Source organism: Plecotus auritus (genome assembly GCF_963455305.1).
Source record: "Plecotus auritus genome assembly, chromosome: 5".
NCBI classification, from domain to species: Eukaryota; Metazoa; Chordata; class Mammalia; order Chiroptera; family Vespertilionidae; genus Plecotus; species Plecotus auritus.
The window spans coordinates 89,655,749-89,681,430 of NC_137776.1; the positions used below are offsets into that span (position 1 = coordinate 89,655,749).

The window sequence follows — 25,682 nt, forward strand, 5'->3', positions numbered from 1 at the left end:
TCCTGGTAACTCCTGGTTCAAGTCCAGGGTTTCATCCGTGTCCACTCATCCCTCAGGCTCAGTGAGGGAGATCCCATTCAAAGTCATGACCCAGCCTCCCTTACCCTTAGAGTAGCACTGCAGTATTTAGTCATTCATTCGGCAAATATTGAGCACCAGCCCTGTGACAAGTGGTGAGATCCAAAGTCACATAAGATGAGGTCCTTGCCTTCGAGCTATTCACCATCTACTTAAGGAAAGCATCATAGGTACTATTCCAAATGCAAAATGTAGCCGAGCAGAGAAACATGCCTACCCTTCCTGGTAATCTAAGATAACACCCAGCGATGGTGAGGCTGAGGTCAACAGTCACTAAGGATAGTAACACTGTCTACCACATATTCCTTTGAAAATGAGCATGGCATTGCCTAGCACGGTATTGGAAATTCCATACCCTCCTTACTCAGCACTCTCACTCTTGCGCATTTGTCCCAAAGAAATAATTCAGTAGGAAGGACAAAGGGTGGAGAGCAGAGGTCCTTCCCCCTCCTCTTCCTGCACTTGTGCCCTCCTCAGGGAGGGGCTGGGTCTCACTCAGCTTGTCGCTCCATGCTGGCACCGCTTAGCACTCATGAAGGCCTGTTGGGTGAATGTTTGACCACCATGCAGTGAACAAGAGACAGAGCTGACAGGAAGGGCATTCCAGGAGCCCTCCATTGACCAGGTCCCTGTTTTCTCTTCTAGCCACCAATACGCCAGGAGAGATGGACAAGCCGCTGATCAGCCGTCGCCTGGTGGACAGTGATGGCAGCCTTGCCGAGGCTGCCAGTGGGGCCCCCAAAGTGGGCATCCTGGGCACTGGGGACTTTGCCCGGTCCCTGGCCACACGCCTGGTACGCTCTGGTTTCAGCGTGGTGGTGGGAAGCCGCAACCCCAAACGCACGGTTGGGCTGTTCCCCTCGGCAGCACAAGTGGTGTTCCAGGCGGAGGCGGTAGACTCCTCTGAGGTCATCTTTGTGGCTGTGTTCCGGGAACATTACTCCTCACTGTGTGGGCTCAGCAGTCAGCTTGCCGGCAAGATCTTGGTGGACGTAAGCAACCCCACAGAGCAGGAGCACCTTCAGCACCGTGAGTCCAATGCTGAGTACCTGGCCGCCCTCTTCCCCACCTGCACAGTGGTCAAGGCCTTCAATGTCATCTCTGCCTGGACCCTGCAGGCTGGCCCAAGGGATGGGAACAGGCAGGTAGGTGCCAGTCGGGCGGGGGCGGGGGTGGAGGGGGGATAACAACCATCATAACAATAGATATAATGGCTAGCTTTCCTTGAGGGCCCTCAGCACACAAGGCTCTTTGTGCTCATTGTCTCAGCTCATCTCACATCACTGTGAAGTTCCATTTCACAGAGAGGAAACTGAGGCTCAGAGATATTGATGAATTTACTCCAGGTCCCACAGTTGGCGATCTGGGATTTGAACCCATTTCCTATGAATCTGAAATTCATATTCTTTTTTCTATGGTAACTTGTTTACCTAGGGAGCAAGGAGGAAAAGGTTGATGACTTGCCTATTTTTTATTTTTTTATTTTTAAATAATTCTTTATTATTGAAAGTATTACGTATGCCCTCCTTCCCCACCCCCCCACACCCCCCCATTAACTCCCTCCAGCCAATGGCTTTCCTTTTATGTTTAGAGTCAAGAAGGGAAGAAACTTTGCTTTTAGAATTGGACTCAGAAGAAGGAAAGGCACACACGTATGTGCCAAGCCCTGAGGAACTGTGTATGTCCCAAAGTTTCATCCATTTATTCAGAGGGCTTCCCAGCACTGAGTAGATTTCTCAAAACAGTCTCTAGCAGGTTTTTCTGATGGTGGAAATGGCTCCGGAGAACGGCCCGAGCTGTTCACAGTTCTTGGAAGGAGGGGCTCTTACCAAGACAAGGTAGTTTTTAATACCAAGAGGCCAAGCATTTTCCTGGAGGAAGGGGCCAGGACCCACGTATGTGTGAGAACTCCCACCGCTGAGTTCAGGCCAGATGCTACTGCATAGCTGCATGCCAGGCACAGGGGCCTGGCCATCCCTGTCTGCAGGGACCTATGTGCAGCTTGCATCCTAGGGCTCCCATGTGTGGACAGGCCAGGAACCGTGGGTGAGTGTGGGGTGGTAGGACTTGGAGGAAACAGAGCTAGCAGCTGGCTAGGGAAGACCTTGAGATCGACGTTGGCCTTGCCCACATCATGTTTTTTATGCATAGTGAGCAGCAGGGCATTTTGGGCCGAGGAGGCAACCTGCAAAGTCATAGACCTCAGTTTCCTCGCCTGAAAAAATGGGGACAGTGGTACCGGGCAGGGGTAAAGCCCGGAACACAGTATATGCCGAGTTGGTGTTGGTAGAACATGCTGACCATAGCAGGGTCACCAGGCCCATGGAGGTTTTAGGGACAAAACCAGGGTGCATGCATGTGAGCTCATGGTGAGGAGCCATGAACCGAGGTTGGGGCTGGCTTTGTGTTGGCTGAGGGTCATAAGGGCTGAGGAACATGATCAAAAGGGACACTCTGGACTGAGGGGTAGAGCTGCACTCCCAGCTACATGTACAGCCCAATTGCCAAGTGCCCTCGAGAGCACAGTTCTTGATGCAGCTATTCCCAGGCCCTGCAGGGGCCGCTGAGGTGAGCACTGTGCTGTGGAGGCTGATGGTAATGACCTGGGCGGCACGTTCACTGCTGGGAGGGCCTGGTGCTCTCCTTGAGTAGTAGGCATTGCTGGGCCAGAGTCTGGGAGGCCACAAAGGGGCGAGGGAAGACCCCAGGCCTGGGTGTCAGAGCCACCTCTGTGCCCAGCTACACCGTTAATTGGCACTGCTGGGCCTCGGCTTTCCAGCTGCTCAGTGGGGAGTTTGGCCCTGATGCTCTGAAGCTCTGCCCACCCCAGTGGCCTGTAACCCAGTCTGACTCCCCTTCACCTCCCTCCCACAGGTGCCCATCTGCAGTGACCAGCCAGAAGCCAAGCGCGTCATCTCAGAGCTGGCACATGCCATGGGCTTCATGCCCGTGGACATGGGGTCCCTGGCCGCAGCCCGGGAGGTGGAGGCCAGACCTCTGCACCTCCTCCCAAGCTGGAAGGTGCCTGTCATCCTGGCCCTGGGGCTCTTCATATTCTTCTACACCTACAACTTCATCCGAGATGTGCTGCAGCCCTACGTGCAGGAGGGCAAGAGCAAGTTCTACAAGCTCCCCCTATCCGTGGTCAACACGTCGCTGCCGTGCGTGGCCTACGTGCTGCTGTCGCTGGTCTACCTGCCCGGCATCCTGGCGGCCGCCCTGCAGCTGTGGCGTGGCACCAAGTACCGCCGCTTCCCTGACTGGCTGGACCACTGGCTGCAGCACCGCAAGCAGATCGGCCTGCTCAGCTTCTTCTGCGCCGCCCTGCACGCCCTCTACAGCGTCTGTCTGCCAGTGCGCGTCTCCTACCGCTATGACCTCGTCAACCTCGCCATCAAGCAGGTACAGTCCATGTCACCAAGGCCAGCCGTGCCCGTGGGTGTGACCTGCCAGTCACTGTGAGCAGCAGGGCATTCCGGGCTGAGGAGACAACCTGCAAAAGCTTAGGCCTCAGTTTCCTCACCTGACAATTGGGGACAATGGCACCTATCTATAGGCCTGTGGCAGGGCTGAGGGATCGCAGGGGTAAAGCCCGGTACACAGTACGTGCCGAGTCGGTGTGCCTCTCGATTCTGCCCTGACCCAGCAGAACCCACATCCTGCTGTCCAAGATTTTGAGTATCTGTGAACAAACTATGAAAATCCCTGTGCTCATGGGCACAGCCCGGCAGGGGGACTTGGCCACATACAGCAGTAAGTTACAGATTGCTTTTAGGTCTGAGAGCTAAGGAGAAAAATCAAGCAGGGGACAGCGGTGGGGTACAGTTGTAATGGGTGGTCAGGAGGCCTTGCTGAGGGGTGGGGGGAGGAGAAGCAGTGAGCAGCCAGAGCAGAGGCCTGGGGGGTGGGGGCTGCCTGGCACATGTGAGGAGCAGCCAGGGGGCCCTTGTGGCTGAACCCGAGGGAGAGGGTGGTGGGTGAGGCCTGATGGGTTGGAGCCAGACCAGGGAAGCCTGCGAGGCTGAGGGCGGGCTTCAGCCTTAGACTCACTAAAATAGGGAGCCAGCGAAGGCCTTGAGTAGATGAGTGAGGATCCAGCTGATGTTTCCACTGGCTCACTCTGACGGCTGGTGCAGAATAGACAACAGGGGGTTGGAGGCAGATGCTGAGAGAGCAGGTAGGGGCTGTGCGGGAGCCCAGCTGAGAGGCAGGGAAGGTTTAGAGGGGCGGGCAGTGGAGGGGCAAGACGGCATTGAGGCGGGTACACAGACTTGTGATGGATGGAGACCGGACAAGGTGACTCCGAGCTTTGGCCTGAGCACCTGGAGAAATGGTGTTGCCATCAGCTGAGGAAAGGAAGGCTGCAGGAGCAAGGTATTTTTTTTCCCACGGGGGAGTATTCATTCACTTAAGAAACCCACATGCTGCATTCTTGCCAGCAGGATTCCTGTGAAATGGGAGCTTTCATGCCAAAGCAGGGAGCAACACAGGCAGCATCAGCTGGCACCTGGACCCACAGAAACAGGCCCCCTGATGCTGTCTCCTGGCTGACAAGCTCACGGGGTGCAAGCTCAGTTCTGCAAGTGACACAGTCTTTCTGTAGGTTCCCCAACCTCCCTAATCCCACCTCCTGCCCTCTGGACTGGTGTATGGGTTCACAGGCAGTCGCCCAGCAGGCTTTGGCCCAGGTGCCAATGAGACACTGCTCGTCCGTCCCTCTTTTCAGCCCCGACAGTCCCTGCAGTTTCTGTTCCAGCCTAGGGGAGTGCAGGGATTGTGGTGGGGCCGCACCCTCCCCAGGTGCACCCCCGCTGCAGCCGTCCCCTCACTAGCTGGGCTACATCCCACTGTGAACCACAGACTTCAGCCCCTACTCATTCTCAGCCTCCCTGGTGGCAGCTTCTCCAATGCCCTCGCCCTTCCCACCCTCGGACTCCTGGCATCACGCATGTGTGGGCTTGGCCTTTCGTAGGAGAAGAGGACACCACACTTGAGGCAGAGAAGTAAGATGCCTGCTGGAAATGAGAGGAAGGGGACTATAGTCACAAACCTTTAAAAAGGGCTTGCTGTGTTCCAGGTGCTATTCCAAAGGCTTCACACCCTCAGTGTGAATTCACTTAACCTTTCTCTCACCCCTATAAGCCAGTGTGCTGTACTACCTTTATTTTGCATATGAGCCACAGAGAGGTTAAGTAACTTGACCAAAGTCACACAGCCAGTAAGAGGCAGAACTGGGATTCAGATCCAGCCATCCCCTGATCCATGTTCATAACCAGACAGCTTTCTGCAGGGGAAACAAGTCCAGATGAAGAGCTGAGTAGATGAACTCAGGTCTTTATCTCATTCATTCCCTAAGCACCTTCTCTCCAGGTCCTGGGGTCCCAGAAGGGAATAAGACTAGACAGCCTTGTCCCTTCCCTTGGCTGAGGTGGGGACTGGGAGGGTCTGAAGGCCAGAGCCCCTCTTTTGTCCTAGGGCCCTGATGTGGATGTAGATCAAGGTCTCCCCTAGTGCTAATGTTTTTGATTCTATGATGATATTTTCTTCTAAAAAGGGCTGCTCTGTATGGTTCCTCTGGGACTGGCACCGTGTTTGCTGCCCAGGAGGTGGCAGATCTGAGTGGCAGGCATTTCCGGCAGTGGGTGGGGAAGAAGGTAATGAGAGGAAGGCGACTAGGCAAACCTGACACACAGCCTCCCAAGGCCTTTCCCTAAGTTCTCTGCCCTGCCAAGGCTCTCCTTGACAGGATGTTCACCCAGTGCTGCCAAGATGCAAATAGTAGGGCACAGGGGGGCACATGCCACGCAGTTTCCCTGAGTTCCAAAGCCCATAGGGCTGGAGGCTCTGGTGGAGGTTGCCAGGCAACCATCACTCCCAGAGGTCTGGATCACTCCGAGTGGGAGTAGCGAAGGCCTGTCACACAAAGGGGCCTAACCTTGGTCCGCAGAGTCTGGAGGGCAGAGCAGGGGTGATGTCAGAGAGGGGGTAGAGGAAGGCGGGGTTAACAGAGCAGAGCTACCAAGTGGTGAGCCACCTGACCTGGAGGTGCTCTAGCAGATGCTGAGTCTGTGGGTCAGCCTTGTTCTCAGGCGCTGAGACTGGACATCTAGGCTGTTCTGCAGCCAGCAGGTCACAGCAGGGCCTCCCGGTGCCTGGTGTGTGGCTTTCCCATTCTGCCCTTGGGCCTCCCCTCAGGGCCTCCAGGTGGGTGCACATTCACCATCCCGCTGCCCTGCTGGGCCTTTGGGGGAGGGGATCGCATTAGCCAGGGCACTGGACACGGCAAGGTTTCCGCCAAGCCCCTGAGCCCACAGACTTGGAGGTAGAGCTGCATCCCGGCTGCAGAGAAAACTTCGGACCATGTTTATTGACTATATCACTACGAACAGTAACTAATATTTGCACAGTGTTTTAAGGTGCTGTGTGGTTCCCTAAAAATGTATTTCAAGATCAAGATCAATGAAAGTGTTTAACCAACACAGTTTTCTTCTCCTCCTCACCCCGGATCTAATCTTGGCTGTCAGAGAGAACTGTCTAAAACTCACACTTGACCATGTCACTGCTGAAAAGTGCCCAGTGACGCCCCACCGCCCTGGGGTAGTGTGACTGTTCAGCATGCAGCCTCCTCTTTCCCAGCTGTGTCTCCCCACTGCTCCTGTGACCGTCCCACTAGATCCCACACTGTCCTGTGACTGGGCAAAGCTTATTCCTCTTGGCCTGGGCTCCCCACCTGGAGACAACTTGACAGCCTGACAAGCTCCTGTTCATCCTTCAAAACCCTCCTGCTGTTCCGCTCCCAGCCCATCTCCCCCATTCTCCATGCTCACCTACATCAAAGGCACTCTGTGCGCACTTCTATGATTTTTCTCATGCAACACTGTGCTCACTCATTTGCACATCTGTCTTCCTCCATGACTGGGCCTTCACCGCTGGAGGCCCATGTATGTGACACAGATTCCCACCATATGTTCACTGAGTGGCTGGTTGTTAACGTGGCCACACAAAGCCAACACCAGGTGTCTCTTAAGAGGAGTCCATGTGGGACTTGGAGCAAGAGCTAGCCCACCTGCCCGGTTCTCATTGGAACAACAGCACTAGCTGCTGACACCAATCACCTGCTGCGTGCCAGTCACCTGTGACCTGTGCCATGAACATCCTCTTAGTCCTGGCGATAGCGCAGTGAGAAAGAGACAGCGCTGCCATTAGCCAGGGCCCCAAGTCTGCCCCAGGCAGAGTATCATGGAATCCAGGACCTGGGACTGAGGCCGTTCCCCCAACTACCGCAGGCTGCCCCTTCCCCTCCTCCAGGCCGGCACCACTCTCGTCCCATCCGTCAGCCACCCTTGGGACACAGAGAGGGGCTGGTGCTGCAGCCCTGCTGGTCCTCCTGGCCCTGCAACCTGCAGGGGAGGGAAATCCCACATGAATGCTGCCACCATTGTATCGTCTGTTGATGAATAACTCTCATCAGTCTCCAGGTGGCCGCCTTGATTAGCTCTAGAGCTGAACTACTAGGAGGAGTGGAGAGCTGTCAGCTGTGTTCCAGTGTGTGTGGCGCTGGTCACTGGGAGCCCCGAGTCCAGCACTGGGGTTCAGTAGGTTGGGCGAGACTCACAGGCTATGAAAGGGAGCTGGATCCAGATCCTCACGCAGGCTCCACACCACCCACTGCTCCCTCGTGACCCCCCTTCATCCTCCCCAGCACTTCTGCAGAATGGAAGTATTAGAGGGAAAAGCAAGACATTTTGCAAGCAACTGTGGGGTGTGTAATCATCCAAACTTGACTGGAGACACGAGCTGCCTGATCTTATCGCCGTGCAAAGGCAGTGACTAAGAAAGCAGACTCAACGCACAACCTGCAACTAGATGACTTTGCAGTTGTTAGCGCACGAGGATGTAAGACTTCTTTGCCATCTGCCCTCGGTGGTAATGTCAGCCACCTTTCTAGCTAGTCCTCTAGCAGCAGTCCCAGGGTTTTAGCCGTGACCTCACCAACGCTCTCAGGTGGACGGAGGAAGCCCAGACTCACATATGACTTGTCAGGACGAGAAGCTGGGTCCGCAGACCCCTGGTTCTTTTGAGGCTTACAGACACCAAAGTGGGCTAACCTGCCCTTAAATTAGAACAGACGCAATCATTTTCTCAAATTGTAGGAGAAGTACCCAATGGATGGCATTTTCTCCATTTTTTATACTTTCTCTCATAAGCTACTCAAGCATTCTGCTCAGCCCACTAGATTACTTTTTAATGTTATATCTGGTTACTGGGCTTGTGTTGTTTTTTCTGCTGAAATACTTTCTCAAAAACCTGTGTGAGTCATTGTGTTGTGCGAAGCAGAGGCCTGGCATTGTCACCATTCCTAATGGGAAGACTTCCTCGTGATAAAGCACCAGCATGTCACGGTGTTTCTCAGAGAACACCTCGACTTCCAGGAACTCTGCCTGTTTCGTGGTGGGAAATGGCACTTCCAATGGAATGACCTTGATAAAAGCTCCTCGTGTATACGCCGTGTGCCTGAGTGCCAGCCGGGCTTGGGGGAGGTTCAGCTAAAGACACTCTGGGTGGGGAAGTGGGTAGAAACCTCCAAGTCCACGTGGATCCCTGATTTGAAGCTCAGGGGGAATCCAGAGCTCTGTGAGGACAGGTATCCTTGCTCTCTGCAGCCCAGGGCGTGATACGCAGTAGGTGCTTTATAAGTGCTTGATGAGTGTGTGTCAGTCCCTGTGGCCTGGCAGCGGTAAGCCAAAGCTACATGCCTCCAAAAGAAATGGGGGTCCATCTGGCTGATGGGATTCCGAGCTAAGAGAGCTTCTCCCTCCTTTAGGGGACTTGGTGATACGGTCGTGTTCGCAGGGTCTGCTTGTCTGCTGACTTCTCTGACTCTCACCGATTCCTGTGACCATCGGGCTCCTGGCCCAGGCAGGTCTGTGAGAGCCACAGGGAGAGAGCCCAGGTCTTCGGAGCCAGTCTGCCTGGGTCCCGATCCCAGCTTGCCATCTCCTAGCTGGTGTGACCCTGGGGAAGTTTCCCTGTTCTGTATAATAGGGAGAAGAGAGACCTCGGCCTCGTGGGTGGCTGTGAGACTCAGGTGGTCTGATACCTGAAAGCGTTTAGAACAGAGCCAGGCACGTGTTGCGTGTGGTTGGCTGTTACTCTGTGTCTGGCATCTGAAGGTACCGCTGGCTGCATCCCAGGGCCTGGTGTTCACGTTCTCCTTCCATCCTCAACAGGTCTTGACCAACAAGAGTCACCTCTGGGTTGAAGAGAATGTCTGGCGGATGGAGATATACCTCTCCCTAGGAGTGCTGGCCCTCGGCACGTTGTCCCTGCTGGCTGTCACCTCCCTGCCGTCCATTGCAAACTCGCTTAACTGGAGGGAGTTCAGCTTCGTTCAGGTAAAACAGGGCTGCCTGTGGCAGTGAGCCTCAGCCCGGCCTCCCCTCGCCTCGCCTCGCCTCGCCTCCTGTGTGCCAGCACCTCCCCCTTTGCAAACGGCCTCGGTTGTGATAATCTACACAGCAGGACTGCTCAGTCAGGTGCCAGGGCTTCTGGGCCGTCCATGTGCCTGATAAAGGGCTGCCTGGGACCAGCTCATTCTCCTGGCATCTGGGGAAGCAGATATAAGTGTGTGAGAAGAGTAGACAACAGACCAGGGAGCCCTGGATTAAGCAGGATCAGTTTTACAATTCTTGAGCTTCCCAAACCAAATTTCATGATGTGCAGTCACTGGGCATCACTGGCGGGGAGTCACTGTGCCAGAGAGTGAGCCTCGCTGAGCACCTCCTCTCCACCCAGCCCTGTAGGTCCTGTAACCCCGGATCTGAGCAGGGCAGAAGGGAGGTGAGCATTGGGATCGCCAGTTCATATCAGATGAAACACAGCATCTCCCATAGGACCCCATTCCTGTGAGAAACCCAGAGAAAAGGAGGTCTGTGGTCAAATGAATCTGAGAAAAGGTTTGCTGCCCCCCAAGGGAGACATAGTGCACTTTGGCACACTGGAAATCCTAATGTCTACAACACAAACCTTGATAACCAGACTTCTTCTTTTTTTAACGTATTTTTATTTATTTCAGAGAGGAATGGAGAGGGAGAGAGATAGAAACATCAATGATGAGAGAAAATCATTGATCAGCTGCCTCCTACATGCCCCCTACTGGGGATTAAGCCCACAACTCAGGCATGTGCCCTGACCGGGAATCGAACCCAGGATGCTTTCATCTGCAGGCCAACGCTCCATCCACTGAGCCAAACGGGCCAGGGCAATAACCAGACTTCTTTGAGCACTGTCTACACTCCACAGAATACATTGCTTGTGACAAAAGGTTCTTTATGCATTCATTCATTCAATAACTGTTTATTGAGCACTTACTGCATGCCAGCCATCAGGCTAGGCCGGGGATGTGACAAGGAACAAGACAGGCCTAGCCACGTTTCCATGATAAGGACAACTGAGACAGACTATTTTTACATGGTTGGCATCTGCTCTTGTTCCCCATGCAGAAGGCGTGGCCAACTCCCCGGTGTTGGTAGGTTAACTCTCCCCTCCCACGGAGGGAGCTGACCGGGACTGGATTCCGCCCCCCTATCATGGCAGGCAGAGGGCAGCTATCATATCCACCCCCACTGTCAACAAAAACCTGTTGCAATCTTCTCTTTGCAGTGAGGACACAGTACAGGATTCACAGAGGGACACCGACAGTGCAGGGCTCTATGGAACCCATTAATTGCCCCTGGCTGGGACCACTTACCCAGCTCAGAATCCACCAGAGCTGTGGCGGCTTCCTTTTTAAGTGTGTCAGTTTCTGAATCTCACTGGCTCTGCTCATCTCAGCAGGCCCCTGGAGGAATGCTCAGGGCTGACACATGCCGGCATTAGAGGGGAACAAGAATTTCATTTATTGGCCACTAATCCTCATGTGTCGCACACCCAAAGCTAGGATTTTCCTGTTCCTGCCCGAGTATCCCAGGGTGCATGGTTTATCCACAATTAAAACAGACTGCAGTTGCTCCTCTCATCAGAAAGTTGCTCCCTTAAGCAGCCGCAGATTACAAGCCAGCCGCCGACTGCCCAGGAAAGCTGGAGGATTAGGATTTGTTAGCCAAACTGACCAGGGCCTCAGCAGCCACACTCTGCTTTACATATTGAAGAGTCGAAAAGACAAATATGAAAGTCCCCCTGCCAGTGCAGGAGCAGCGTGATTGGCGGGCGGGAGGTGGGGAGAGAGGCAGGGCTTTACTTGTGGAGATCAATTGCCCGCATTTTGTCCAGAAAAGCAACCGCCCTGTCTCCCCCGGGGGTGCTGACAAGAGGGGGGAGCTGTGAGTGCCCTGGAGCCCGGCCCTGGCTGTCACCGGGGACAGAGCACATCCTCCCAAGCCTCTTGTAAAATGGAGCTAGTGCACTACAAGGATGCTCTGAGCCACTGTGAGGGGTTATGTGTGAAAGAGAAAAAGCATTTTGCTATTATTCTTACAGTATGTGGCCGCATTTCCATTATCCCCGACTAAGCTACCAATCAGTAGGAGGCGGCGAGAGAGGTCAAGGGACTCTGACCCTGGGCAGGAGAAGGTCCAGGTCACTGTTTGCAAACTGTGATTGATACTTATTGGTGGTCATGAAATCAATTTAGTGGCTCACAAGCAGCTTTTTAAAAACATGAAATAGAATAGAATGGGGAAGAAAGCATCAGAGTGCTTTGCATGTTGCCTTTTTTAAGTTGCATTGACTCAGTAGTTATAGATACACATGTCATGCCTGGTTGTGTACTGGGCAGTAATGTGTGATTCTTACTGTGAGCCACCATCAAAAAAGTTTGAAGTCACAGAGATCTCTTCCAGAAATATGCAGGCTCATCCCTGACCTATGAGCTCAGATGCCTGGGGGAGGCTTCGATGGCTCTGGAAGTTGGTTTTTGTTGGCTCCTGGGTGCCTCTTGGGTGTGCATGATGCAGTCCCTCTGAGGGAGGGGGCACAGGTTTGGAGCCCCCAGACCTGAGTTTCAGTCCTACAACCACCACCCTCTGGCCCTGTACCATGAGACAGTGTTTTAGCCTCTCAGAGCATCTGTGTCCTTACTTATGTCTGTGTCCACGTCCTGTGGTCATTGGTAGTATTTGAGTTGAGGACAGGAGAGTGCATGAGTTGAAGACTCATGTGTAAAAGTCACAAGGCCCAGCGGTGGCTGCCTGACTGCTGAGGCAAGCTGCCGTCTTCTGTAAAGTTAGCACTGCCAGTGAGGAGCAAGCTGACCCCAACTCCTTCCCCTGCTACACATGACCCAGCAAGCCACCGGGCTTCTCAACTGGCTATGGAGATGCCTTGGCTCTCAGTGGGTCCAGCTGACCTCTGCCTGGGTCCTTACTGATTTATTTAGCTAAAAGCTTTCAAAACAGTGCATTGGTTCCATAGAGGTGATTTGTGTTTACATTTATCCTTTTGTTCCCAAGGCCATTTTCAAAGTATTAAATTTGGATTTTTGTTTGTCTGGGTCCGTGGTCAGCAAACTGCAGCTCGCGAGCCACATGCGGCTCTTTGGCCCCTTGAGTGTGGCTCTTCCACAAAATACCATGGCCTGGGAGAGTCTATTTTGAAGAAGTGGCGTTAGAAGTTTAAGTTTAAAAAATTTGGCTCTCAAAAGAAATTTCAATCGTTGTACTGTTGATTTTTGGCTCTGTTGACTAATGAGTTTGCTGACCACTGGTCTGGGTGGTGGTGGGGGTATTGTTTTAATTTGGTTTGGGCTGTGCTAACTGCTCCTAATTAAGCCAGTTAAACATCATTAGATTGCAGGAGAGGGCCCAGGATGGCAGAGTAGGTGGATGCTGCACTCACCTCCTCCCATGACCACATCAGAACTGCAACTAAAGTACAGAGCAATCAACCTGGAGAGCCATCTGAAGACTAGCTGAACAGAAGTCATATACCTAAGGATATAAAGAAGCCACGTCAAGGAGGGGCAGAGACACAAAACGGACTGGCCCCACACCCATGTGTGGCAGTTGAGAATCCGAAGGGATGTCTCAGTGGCAGAAGCCCCCCCTGAGGAGTGAGGTGAGTCAGCCTCATGCTGGGCCCTCGGAAGAGGCCCCAGAACCAACACACCCAGTGGCTGGCCTCAGACCCAACAGAGCACCACTCAATTGGTCCACAGGTTGCACACCCAAAGAGAGGACTAAGCAGGTACCATACCCTGCTGGGGCAAATTCCATTTCATGGGTTCAGCTTCATACAGTAGCTCATACACTGTGGTGATGGCCTATCCTCACAGCCAGCCAGCCTGAGGGTCAGCCACACGCATAGACATGCTAGCAGCAATCAAGGCTTGACTACAACCAGAGGGCCCACATAACCCACACAAGGGACACTCCTGGAGAGCCCGGCTCAGAGGACTAGGAAACTGTGCCTCTGGGCCCCACAGGACAACTACTACATACTGCCACCATGCCAGTACTGAATCAGATCTACCGAATACACAGAAAAGACACAGAGAGGCAGCCAAAATGAGGAGACCAAGAAACATGGCCCAAATGAAAGATGAAGATACAACTCCAGGAAAAAAAAAAAAAAAAAAAAACTAAACAAAATGGAGGTAAGCAATCTACCAGATACAGAATTCAAAGCACAGATTATAAGGATGCTGAAGGAACTTAGTGAGAACTTCAACAAAGAGATAGCAAGCAAAAAAAAAGGACATAGATCCCATAACAAAGAATCTGTCAAAAATGAAGAATATAATAACTGAAATGAAGAATACACTAGAAGGAATTAACAGCAAATTAGATGAAGCAGAGGATAGAATCAGCAATTTGGAAGACAAGGTAGCAGAAAACACCCAATCAAAACAGCAAAAAGAAAAGGAATTTAAAAAATGAGGATACTTTCAGGGACTTCTGGGACAACATAAAGCCTAACAACATCTGCATCATAGGGGTAGCAGAAGAGAAAAAAGAGGGTAAGGGATTGAGAACCTATTTGAAGAAATAATAAATGAATATTTCCCTAACCTGGTGAAAGAATTAGACACACAAGTCCAGGAAGCACAGATTGTCCCAAATAAGATGAACCCAAAGAGGCCCACACTAAGACACATCGTAATTAAAATACTAAAGGTTAAAGACAAGGAGAGAATCTTAAAAGCAGCAAGAGAGTCACACCAGCCGGGTGGTGAAGGGATTTAGAAGTACAAATTAGTAGTTACAAAATGGTCACAGGGATGTAAAGTATAGAATAGGGAATGTAGGCAATGATATTCCAATGTATGTATGGTGTCAGATGGGTACTGGATTTATCTGGGTGATCACTTAGTGGATTGTATGATATCTAATCACTGGCTTGTACATCTGAAGCTAATATTGTATGGCAACTGTAATTGAAAAATACAAAATTATTTAAAGCCAAAAAATAAAAAGTCCTCTGCTAGCCACCAAAGGTACGAATAACAGTTACTTTATTGAATCCTTATGAATCAGTCAGTCCTTATATACCTTCAGGGTAGAGGTATTATTCCTGTTTTTCTGTTGGGGAAACTGAGGCTCAGAGAGTTTAGGTAGTGATAAGATCATGTGGAGAACAAGTGATAAGGTTGGATTTGAACCCAGAGCCTTGACTGCTAAAGCCACACTCCTTCCTTCCCCTCTGCCAGGCAAGCAGTGGGCTACTGGTGGACCACTGTTTCCACCAGCCCCTGGCCCTCACTCCAGCCTTCTCTCTTCCGCAGTCCACTCTGGGTTTCGTGGCCCTGGTGCTGAGCACTCTGCACACGCTCACCTACGGCTGGACCCGTGCCTTCGAGGAAAGCCACTACAAGTTCTACCTGCCTCCCACCTTCACGCTCACCCTGCTGGTGCCCTGCGTCGTCATCCTCGCCAAAGCCCTGTTCCTCCTGCCCTGCTTAAGCCACAGACTCTCCAAGATCCGGAGGGGCTGGGAGAAGGACAGCGCTGTCAAGTTCACGCTGCCCGTGGACCACGCCCTGGGCCAGAAGACAAGCCACTTGTGAGGACTCGCAGCTGGCTCCGGAAACCAGCCCCGCAGGATAGCGCCTGCGCCTGTCAGGGCTGCTTTCTTGGTATGGTGTAACTGCACGAATCGGTGGTTTGAGGCTCGAATTCCTGGGAAGCAAATGTATTTAGTAATATTCAGAATGACACACACGTGTGTGTGATTTGTAGGTTCATATATATTTCTTATATATAACAGGATTTGCAATTATATTTCCTAGCTAAAATGTTCATGCCCTGAGATGTCAACCTGCAGATCTAAAAGCGAGTGCCAGGTGTTAGGAGAACAGCAGCTCCACTGGTATTTGCATTCTTTCTTTTTTAATTGAATGTACTGGGGTGACACTGATGAACAAAATGATACAGATTACACTTTCAGCCCAGGAAAGGCCATGAGGGGCTTGTCCTTGGTGGAGTCGACCCATTTGTGCCTTGCACCCCCCTTTGCTGCTTTCCCAAGGCGTTTGCAGAGCTGGGCTCTAAGGTGGCAGGGCAGACAGGGTTGGGGTGGGGGGATCCTGTTGTCTGTGCCCTGGGAACCAATTGAGGCCCTTCCTTTGCCAGGTGGGGAAGGGGAAGGAGGGAGGTTGGGCTGAACGGCTCCCCCTAATCTGCCCTGAGCTGGGAGATTTTTTCCTCAAATCCAGGCATCACCACTACGCTGCAAATGGATCCTCCTGTGGGCGTGGGAAGGCACCTCCCTCCTGGCGGCACTAATGAGCCATGTCTTGAGAACAAGTGGAATGTCTTTACTCCTTTAAGCTGGTGATGACCGGTCCTTGGACCACGGTGCCTTCTCCCTTTAGATCATCAGCTTGAGTGTCTTCAGGGAGCCTGGAGCAGGCCCCGCCAAGTCCCTGCATGGGGAGGCGACCCTCTCTCAGGACCCACCCCTCCCCCCCCCCCCCCCCCGGGGAGGCTGCAGGGCTGAATTGGTCCTGTGGGAAACACAGGGGTCTCTTCCAATGCCCTCTGCTGCCCTGAGCACCCAGAAAGTTCCAAGTTCCTCTTAAAGGAGAGGTACATTTCAAAACAGCTGGGGCGTTTTTGCCACCAAAGCTACAAACTTGAAATTTGCTGCCACAAAGCATAAGAGGCTGGACCACAGCCAGGGCCACAGGACATGTGCCCTTGAGTCATATGCCATCCCTGCCTGATTCACCCTGAAACTGTGTTTACTTCCCCTGTGAACACACAGTTCTCCCCTGAAACCGCCCCCACCCCCCGCCCCGCGCTCCTGGCAGAGCCAAGGTGTCTGTCATTTCCACACAAAGCCCCTCGGACACAGAGGGTGGGAGCTCCTGATGGAGACCTCTGCAAGACACACTGCGCTCCTCTCTGAGCAGGGAGTGGGGTCACACCTACGTTTCTTAGGTCTCCTGGGCCAGAGGGCATCTCAGGATGGAAGAGTCCAGCCGCAAAGGCTGAGCAGGCAGGGCTGCTGGGAGAGGGCGCCCTGCCTCTCTGGAGAGGCTCCGTGACCTCGTCAGGGTCCGTTAGTGAAAAGGGGAAAAAAGCCAAGTGCAAGACATCTCATTAGGCCAGTGACTGGGGGGCGGGGGGGGAGGGGCAGAGCTGGCAAAGCTGTCACTTCCTGCAGATGCTGCCACCTGCCACTCCTTGCCTCCTAACGGGCCCTGGTGGAGCAGCCTCAGTGGCCCTCAGAGGTCTCTGTGAGTAGGCGGGTGAAGCTGCGGTTTCAGCACTTGCTGGGCAACATGAGGGCCCATGCTTCCTGCTGACAGGTAGCAGGGAGAACATGGGCCGCTGCAACCCACCAGGCCGCCAACCCCAGTGGATATTGGCTGCCTTCCTTCTCCAAGCCTCTCTGGGCCTGGGGACTGGTCCTTATACCAAAGATGCTGACACAGCAAAGTCCAGTGCTTGGCCTCCCTTCCCACCACATCCCACTACAGGTGCTCAGGAGGGAGAGGATGCTAAGGTGGGTGGCGGGAGGAACAGGCACAGCAGAGGACCTCCCCACCCACCAACTGGATAAGCAGCTCATAAAAGGCAGGTGGCTGTGGGCTTGGGCTTGGCCTTGACCTTGTGTCTGCTGCTCTTCCCTACCTCACCAAGCAGCTGGCAACAGCATCCCCAAGAGAGCGAGCCACTCTCAGAGCCTGGGAAAGTCTGTATGCCTCTGGGTGCACAAGTGCCTGAACCAGCGTGCTCTGGAAATCCTAACTGCCACGTCAGAGGTTATGTTTAAAATGGATGCATTGAAAGTCATTTTTACCTGTAGAGCTTGTATAAGAAGCAGCAAAAATAAATATCTACCCTTTGAATTTCAGGCTTTTATTTCTGTCCTGTCGCTCACCTGCCCACTCTTCCTTCCTTCATCGAGTTAGGCAACATGCAAGGTGAGCACAGAATGATCCGGGCTACAGCTCACCTCTGAGGAAGGGCAGACCTGCAGCGACAGGCCAGTGAGGAAACCTGAGGATCCAGGTGACAAAGTGCAGGGGGAGTGAGAGGAGCACCAAGCCTGCAGAGAGCTGGGAAGGCTACCTGGAGGGAGCAGTGAGTGTGCGGTGGTCTGAGGCTGCAGCTGGGGATGTGGGCTAGGGCAGCAGTGCTTCTAGAACTGGACTGTGCATGAAAGCCGCTTAGGGGTCTTGTTCACACACGTTCTGGTTCGTTGGTGGGGCGGAGGCCTAAGACTCTCTACTTCTTTCTTTTTTAATTGAATGTACTGGGGTGACACTGATGAACAAAATGATACAGGTTACACATGCGCAATTCCACAACACATCACCTGTACACTTTATTGTGTGTTCCACCACCAAGCCACGTCTCCTTCCATCACCATTTACCCCCCCATTCCCTCCTCCAACTCCCCCTACCCCACCACCCAACGCTGTTATCTGTATCCATGAGTTTTTTCTTTTTTTTTTTTTCCTTTTTTTCTCAATCCTTCCACCCCGCCATCCAGCCCCCACCAGCTGTCAGCCTGCTCTCTGCCGATGGCAGGTGGCTGTGGGCTTGGGCTTGATGGCTCATTTTGTTCATTAGACTGCACACAGGAGTGAAATCATATGGTGCTTGAGGCTGTGCATTTCTAATAAGCTCCCAGGTGACAGGATGGGCTTGATCCGCAGACACTGGGTAACAAGGGTTTAGATGGATTCCTTTGTCAGCTGTGCTGTACTCAACAGCCCACAAACGAGTGCACACAGTCCTCTCTGCCCACGAGCCTTCCCCAGGACCCTGGTGCCCTGGCTGCCCTGGTGAGCCCTACCTCTGCACATGGCCATGGGGCTGCAGCCTGTTCTCTTAAAGGAGGGAGGAAGCCGGCAGAGGCAAGGCCATGTACGCCGATGCCCCAGGTGGCCCCACCCATGGGCCTGGGCCCACCAGGAGAACAGTCACTTCAGAGACCACCCATCATGCATCAGGCCACTCCCTGAAGCAGCCAGAACTGACTTCCTGTGCAGGGCGGGAAAAGAAAACCCATGTGCAGAATGCAGACTAATGGCTAAAACCATTTCTTGGGAACAATAATCAGAAAGAGGGCCTTCCATTCTGAGCCCATGATAACCGTTCTCCAAAGAAAGAACCGTGGCCGGAAAACAACTCCACCACAGTGATTGTCACCGGAAGAGGAACCTTGCACTTGGAGGTTCATCTTCTACTCTGTGTCTTCCCACACAACGCTGGGAGAGTTAAGTGTAAAAAGAAGTGACAAAATATTTTGATGAAAAAAATCACTATTCAGGTCACTGATATGAGAACTAAGGAGCAACCAAAATAACTCATATTAGTTAAAGAGAGAAATTATCATTCCGCTGTTTGACAAGCTGAATCTCTTCCACAAGCACTGAAGTGGCCCTCGGACATACGGCCGTGCACTGGCACGGGCCACTGCCCTGGGCTGCACAGGAGAGAATAGAAACGCAGTCCCACCCGCCCTCCAACTTTCCCTAACAAATACGTTAAAAATCGCTTTTCACTAACCTTAAATGAAATTCAGAAATAATGTAACCTACCTATACACATGGTTTTTTAAACATCAATTTAAGGTCTTCATTGAAATAAAAATTAGAAATTAATTTAGTCTAATATATACTAAAAATGAATAGTAATATAAGTAATGTCCTTGCAATAAATGAGTTTGTTTTATGAGAAATACAATGATATTCAATGAAATATCATTTACCCTCTTTATAACTGACATTTTAAAATAAGGATTAAAGGTGTGTGTGTGTGTGTGTGTGTGTGTGTGTGTGCGCGCGCTTGAAACTGTTGGAGACTGGGAGAAGTTAAGAAGAGTGAAGACAAAGAAATGTCCACTGGATTTGGAAATATGGAAACTTTATGGTGAGAACTTCAGTGGAGTGTTGGGGGTAAAACTGAGATTGTAGGTGATGAGTGAGAAGTGGGGACATGGACTAATTCTGCCAGCTGCTGAGCATTGCTGTGGAGTAGCGGAGAGAGGGTTGGCCACGGGAAAGCTGGAGGGCACAGAGTGGGTGGGTTATTTTTTCCATGGTTCGGGCATGAGCATGATTTCAGTTTCTGGAGAAGAACGCGATGAACAGACCTGCTTGACACTGAGAGAGAGAGCACAGGAAGCGTCAACAAGGAGCACAATGAGGGGAGGGTCAAGCTTTGGTGATGTCAGTGCGGAAGTCCTCTTCCGATCCGATTGTGTCTGCAGCCTTTCTAACAAAGTAGCCAATGCCACCTTCTGAGAGTGACAGGGAAGGGAGGAGGTTTGGCTCTGAGGACTGAAAAGGGAGGAAAGGTTAAAACAAATTGCTGGAGGAAGTGAACAGGGAAACATGGTAGGGTTAGACAAAAGCAAACAAACACTTGGTTATAATTTTTTTTTGGGGGGGTGGTGTCTAAGGTGAAACATACTAATTGTATTTCCTGGAAAGTATGCAAAGTGGAGTTTTTATTCAGTTAAATTCCGTTGGTCCCACTAATTTCTGTAATAATTCCAGGTAGTTTGTTTTGGTTCCGTTTGATCTCTAACAGCTACTTAAAGTGCTCTGGCTTCTTTTTTGTTTTCTGTGTCGGGAAATGAATGAGCACACATGGAGCCTGTGGTACACTCACCAACTAAACAGCCCACTGCCAACTCTCCCGCAACGTGAACTATCAACCCCTTGCTTAAGTGCTGATTGCACTTCTTGGGCCAGAAACCTAGCATATTTGTTCCCACACAGAACCTACTCTTCAACATTTAATTTTACGCAATAGTTAAAACTTTTCCCCAACTAGAAAATTCACTAGGGCCTTCACTTCCTGAAGAGACTTCCTGTACAAAGCAACTCGTTCCTGGGCAAAGGACATACTTTTTAATGCTGAACTCTCCGGAGGTAAGAGAAATCAGGAGGGCAGAAAACAAGTGGGACACACACACACACACACACACACACACACACACACACACACTAGACAAAACCATACTCTCCTTGACTCCTGGCAGAAGCAAATTCAAGTCCTTTCTGGAGAAAAACAACGTCAGATCAGATCAAGCAAATAGGAGCTCAAATCTAAAATCAACAAAACGTCGCTGAGAAATTAGCAGAAACACAACCCCCCAGGACATCAAAGAATAGAATTATCCAATGTAGAATGATGCACCAAATATAGAAAGAGTAAAATAGAGAGTCATAAAAACAAGCTATAAGACACTGTGAAAGTGTTGTAGGCAGTGGGAGAGGCACCAGGTGTTAGACCTGTGGGGTCAGACCGACCTGGGTTCAGCAAATCAATCCTTGAGTTCTGGCTAGGAGAGAATTCAGAGCCAAGACCCAAACTATAAGAGAACATTTACTTAGAAAATCGCAGAAGTAAAAGAAGTAACTCGTAGAAGAAATGGAGTGTTAGGGGCAAAGGAGCTTGGGAGTGAGGATGGTAATGGTAACCCAAAGTGCCTGGGGGGTGGGGAGGGAGAGGGAAGGGAAGGTTTCGGGAGGGGGAGTATACTGGGGTCCTCATTCCTAAGGATTTTAAGGACAGAGATTGTAGGGGAGGTCCCAGGGGGAGATCTCAATAGAATAGTCAGCAGTTTTCCAGGTGTGTCCTTTCAGGGTTATGGTCACCACTGACTGGCGGGCACCAGGGCAGGGGGTCATTAGTCAATGCAGCTGGTCCTGAGGTCGCCTGTGGCTGGTTTTTTGCTCTTCTGGGCCTGGAACTGAAATGCAACTGAGGCATAGATGTTATGTGAAGGGTGAAAAGGTCAGGGGGTCCAAACCACATGACCAGCGAGAAAAAGTCACCCTGGGGGTGAGGTCCCACCCTACAATTGATAGTCTGTTGCTAGGCACCCGAGGCTTTCCACCCAGGTGACCTTCTTTACCTGGCCCATTGTCCTTGCTCTGCTCATGTCTGTCTATCTTGCCCACCACAAATGCATAAATAAGTGAGACAACAAATCAAATCAATGTCTGTCTGTCTCTCTCTCTCTCAAGTGAATTTTAAAAAAAGAAAAATAGAATCTTCAGAAATGAAAAATTGTTGGAAACTAACATAATTTAATAGATTTAACAGCAGATTGTAGAAAATTAGTAAATTCTAAAATGGAGCTGAAAAACATTACCCAGAATGCAAAAAAAGAGACAAATGGATAGAAAAAAAATATGACAGGTTTAAAAATCTAGAGGTTAAAATGAAAGTGTCTAATATACAAATAACGAGTTCCAGAGAGAAAGCATGTCGGGGGGAGGGGGGGCAAATTTTAAAGAGAAAGGCTGAGGATTTCCCAACCATAATGAAGCACTGGGATCCAAAACAGCAGAGAGTGCAGGACGTGTCATCAAGAGGAAAGCAAATTTACAAATTAAAACCGCACAAACTCTAAGGAGCTCTTACAAGTGGCGCAGGAGGAACTAATGGGCCAGATTTCCCATGAGTGGGAATGAGGTTCTTGCGACATCTTTAGGAAATGAATGGGATGTGGAAGAAGGTTTTATTGGTGTGGAGTTACATTTCTTGGATTCCAAAGTCCCCTTTCCCTTAAGCCAGTCCTGGAAGAGGTGTAGCTGGGAGGTCAGTGTCCAGAGCTTCCGATTCATGTTGTGGCTGGGTGTGGCTCAGCATTCAGGCCAGATTAAAGTCTCTTAGTCCATGTGTGGGTCCAACATGGTTGTGTGCCACGTGGGCACAGCCATGTGGGCACAGGGAGAGCATCCTCTGCCACAGGAGTCCCCAGAGGGAGAAGAGAGAGAGCCAGAATTTCCTTTGTTTGGAAGTTTATATATTACATTTCTTGTGCTTTCAGTGGCCATGCCTATTCTGACCAGTGACTCATTCACAGGTGTGATTGATGGGCAAGCAGGTAGGCACCTTCCCACGTCACTCAGACCTTACTTGGCATGTGTCTAACTTGCCTTTGTCCAGTCCCTTCCTCCATCAATCAGTGGGGGACAGACAGGAAAGTGTTAAATGCAGCTTTTGGCAAAGCTCTATAAATGGCATCCCTAAATTATCTGGTGTCCCCTTTCAGTCCTTTTCTACTAAATGATAATTAGGTTATTATAATGGCATCAAAAGCAGCCAGAGAAAAATGACAGACCATTTATAGTTGTGAAATTATAATGGACTACTTAACAGTGTCAATGGAAATCAGAAAATAGTAGCCTAATGCAGAAAATTCATTGTCAACATAATATTGTAAATCCCGCAAAACTGATTTTCAAGAAAGAAGGAAAGATAAGCATATTTCAAATTTGATAAGAATATTTCAGATATACAAAAATTTAGAATTTCCCAATAGTTCTTACCCAAAGAGCTTCTAAAAAGTATACTTCAAATAGAAGAAAAGTGATCCTAGGTCTAGGACCTCCAGGGTCAGAACAAATATCAACACAAGAACTATCCCTTCAAAGGAGCCAGACTTTGACTGGATTAGCGTATGGAACAGTTTATGTCCCCGGGCCATAAACTGGGTGTGGCCAGGGAAAGAAAGAAAGATAGCCCTACCAATACCACTGCTACCCCAAGGCGATGGGGTATGCACAAACTGAGCCTCCCTGAGGAGCAATGATAGAAGCTGGGAGGGAGAAAATAGGCACTAAATAGACACTAAAATAATCCAACCAGTCACTTAGAAGCAAAAATAGGGTGGAGGCAGGGGAAAGGACCAATATCTAGAGTTGCTACAATACATTATCTAAAATGTCCAGTTTCCAACAAAAAATTATGAGGCATTTAAGAAACAGGAAAATATAACCCACACACCATGAAACAAAACAGGGAAATAGAAACTGCCTGTGGAAATTACCAGATATCAGATTTCACACAAAATGACTTCAAAACCCCATTATAAATATGCTTAAAAATGAAGGAAAAATGAAGATATCCACAGGTAAACAAAAACTGTGATAATTAATCATTAGCATTCCTGCCATAGAAGACACATAAAGGAAGTTCTTCTGGCTCAATTAAAAGGACACCAGACAGTAACTCAAACCCACATGAAGAAAAAACACCAGTAAAGGTAACTACAGAGGTAAATATGGAAACATGTAACTGTATTTTTTTATTTGTAGCACCTCCTATCTGATTAAAAAGATAACACATAAAACAATAACTACATATCTGGTTGATGGGCACAGTGTATAAAGATGTCATATCTGCAATAACAGAACAAAGGAGGAAGAATGGAATAGAGTATAAAAAAAGTAAAGTTTTTTGTATATTACTGAAATTAAGTTAATATTAACACAAACTAAATTGTTATAAATTAATATGTAAATTATAATTCCCAGGGCAACCACTAAGAAAATAATTTAAAATATATAGCAAAAGAAATTACACGGAATTGAAATAGTACACTAGAAAATACAGGGTGGGGCAAAAATAGGTTTACAGTTGTGAATACATGAAACACAGGAATTTATTCTTGTATTATTATTTATTAGTTATTGTATTATTTTCCATACAAACAACTGTATGTCTACTTTTGCCCTACTCTATATTTATTTAACACAAAAGAAATAATGGAGAAAATGAAGAACAAAAAAGAAAAATTGAAAATAAATATCAGAATGGTAGGCATAAATCCTACCTTATTAGTAATTACATTAAATGTAAAAAGTTTTAACACTCCAATTAAAAGGCAGAGATTGCCAGAATGGATTTTTTTTAAAAATGATCCAACTATCTATTAGCTGCAAGAGACACACTTGAGATTCAAAGTCACAAATAGTTTTAAAGTGAAAGGATGAAAAAGACATTCTCTGCAAATAGTAACCAAAAGAGACTGGAATGGCTATATAATAAAAGGCAAACAGACTTTAAGACAAAATTTGTTGCTGGACATAAAGAACATTACATAACAATAAGAGAGTCAGCCAATCAAGAATACATTACAGTTACAAACACAAATGCACCTAACAAGACTCCCAAAATGCATGAAGTAAAAACTGTCAGAATTGAAGGAGTAAATAGGCATTGACCTAAGAACCAGGAGGTCACAGTTCGATGCCTGGTCAGGGCACATACCTGGGTTGCGGGTTCAATCCCCAGAGTGGGGCATGCAGGAGGCAGCCGATCAATGATTCTCTCTTATCATTGATATTTCTATCTCTATCTCCTCTCTGTAAAGTCAATAAAAATATATTTTAAAAAAGGGGAGGCGGAATCTGGACATAGAAATATACATAGAAAGAACACGATGTGAAGAGACATAGGAAGATGGTCATCTGCAAGTCAAAAAGAGAAACCTGGAATAGATCCTTCTCTCACAGCCTTCAGAAGGAGCCAACCCTGCTGTCCCCTTGATTTTGGACATCTAGCCTCCAGAAATATGAGACAATAAATATCTATTATCTAAGCCACCCAGTGTGTGCTACTGTTATGGCAGCCCTATCAAACTAATATACTCCCAATTCATTCTATGCAGTCAGTATCACCCTGATACCAAGACCAAACAAAGACATTATAAGAAAAGGAAATTACAGGTCAATGTCATTTAAGAATATATACACAAAAAATCCTCAATAAAATACTAGATAATTAAATCCATTTTCAATTTTCATATTAAATATAACATAAAAGTGTTATCCAGCATAACCAAATGGAAAATCAATGTAACATACCATATTCATAGAATATGGGACAAAAATCACATAATTACCTCACTAGATGTTAAAAAAAGTGCACATCACAAAGCCCGATACCCTTTCACGAGAAAAACACGCAACAATTAAGAATAGAAGGGACCTTCCTCAGCCAAATATGAAAGCCCATAGCTAACATAGTTGATGGTGGAAGACTGGGCACTTTTCTCCTAAGATCAGGAGGCAGAGTATGTCCACTCTCACCAACAATGTGCTGGAGTTCTATCCAGGACAAGTAGGCAAGGAAAAAATTAATAAGGCATCCAGATTGGAAAGGAACAAACAAAACTACCTTTGTATACAGATGACCTGATGTTATATATAGAAAATCCTAAGGATTCTCTTAAAAATTACAGCTAATAAATGACTTCATTAAGGTTACAGGATATAAGTTTAATATACAAAACTCAGGTGTACCTCTATGTCCTAGCAATGAAAATAAAAAAATGATAATAAAAAATAATTTCATTAAAAATACCATCAAAAAGACTAAAATACTTAAGAATAAATTTAACACAATTTT

General features: G+C 49.2%; 1 protein-coding gene across 3 annotated transcripts in view; it reads left to right on the forward strand.

Annotated features, from left to right (window-relative positions):
• Window positions 1-25,682, forward strand: part of DBI (diazepam binding inhibitor, acyl-CoA binding protein) — a 176,740-nt gene that overhangs the window by 30,807 nt on the left and 120,251 nt on the right. For 2 of the 3 annotated variants that reach the window (XM_080671402.1, XM_080671403.1), the window contains exons 2-5: window positions 724-1,223; window positions 2,953-3,480; window positions 9,309-9,473; window positions 14,798-17,366. In XM_080671402.1, coding sequence (XP_080527528.1) covers window positions 724-1,223; window positions 2,953-3,480; window positions 9,309-9,473; window positions 14,798-15,079 — 1,475 coding nt within the window. In that variant the 3' untranslated portion in view covers window positions 15,080-17,366. Of the gene's footprint in view, window positions 1-723; window positions 1,224-2,952; window positions 3,481-9,308; window positions 9,474-14,797; window positions 17,367-25,682 lie in introns of those variants that run through there. The other variant, XM_080671404.1, reaches the window with a different exon arrangement.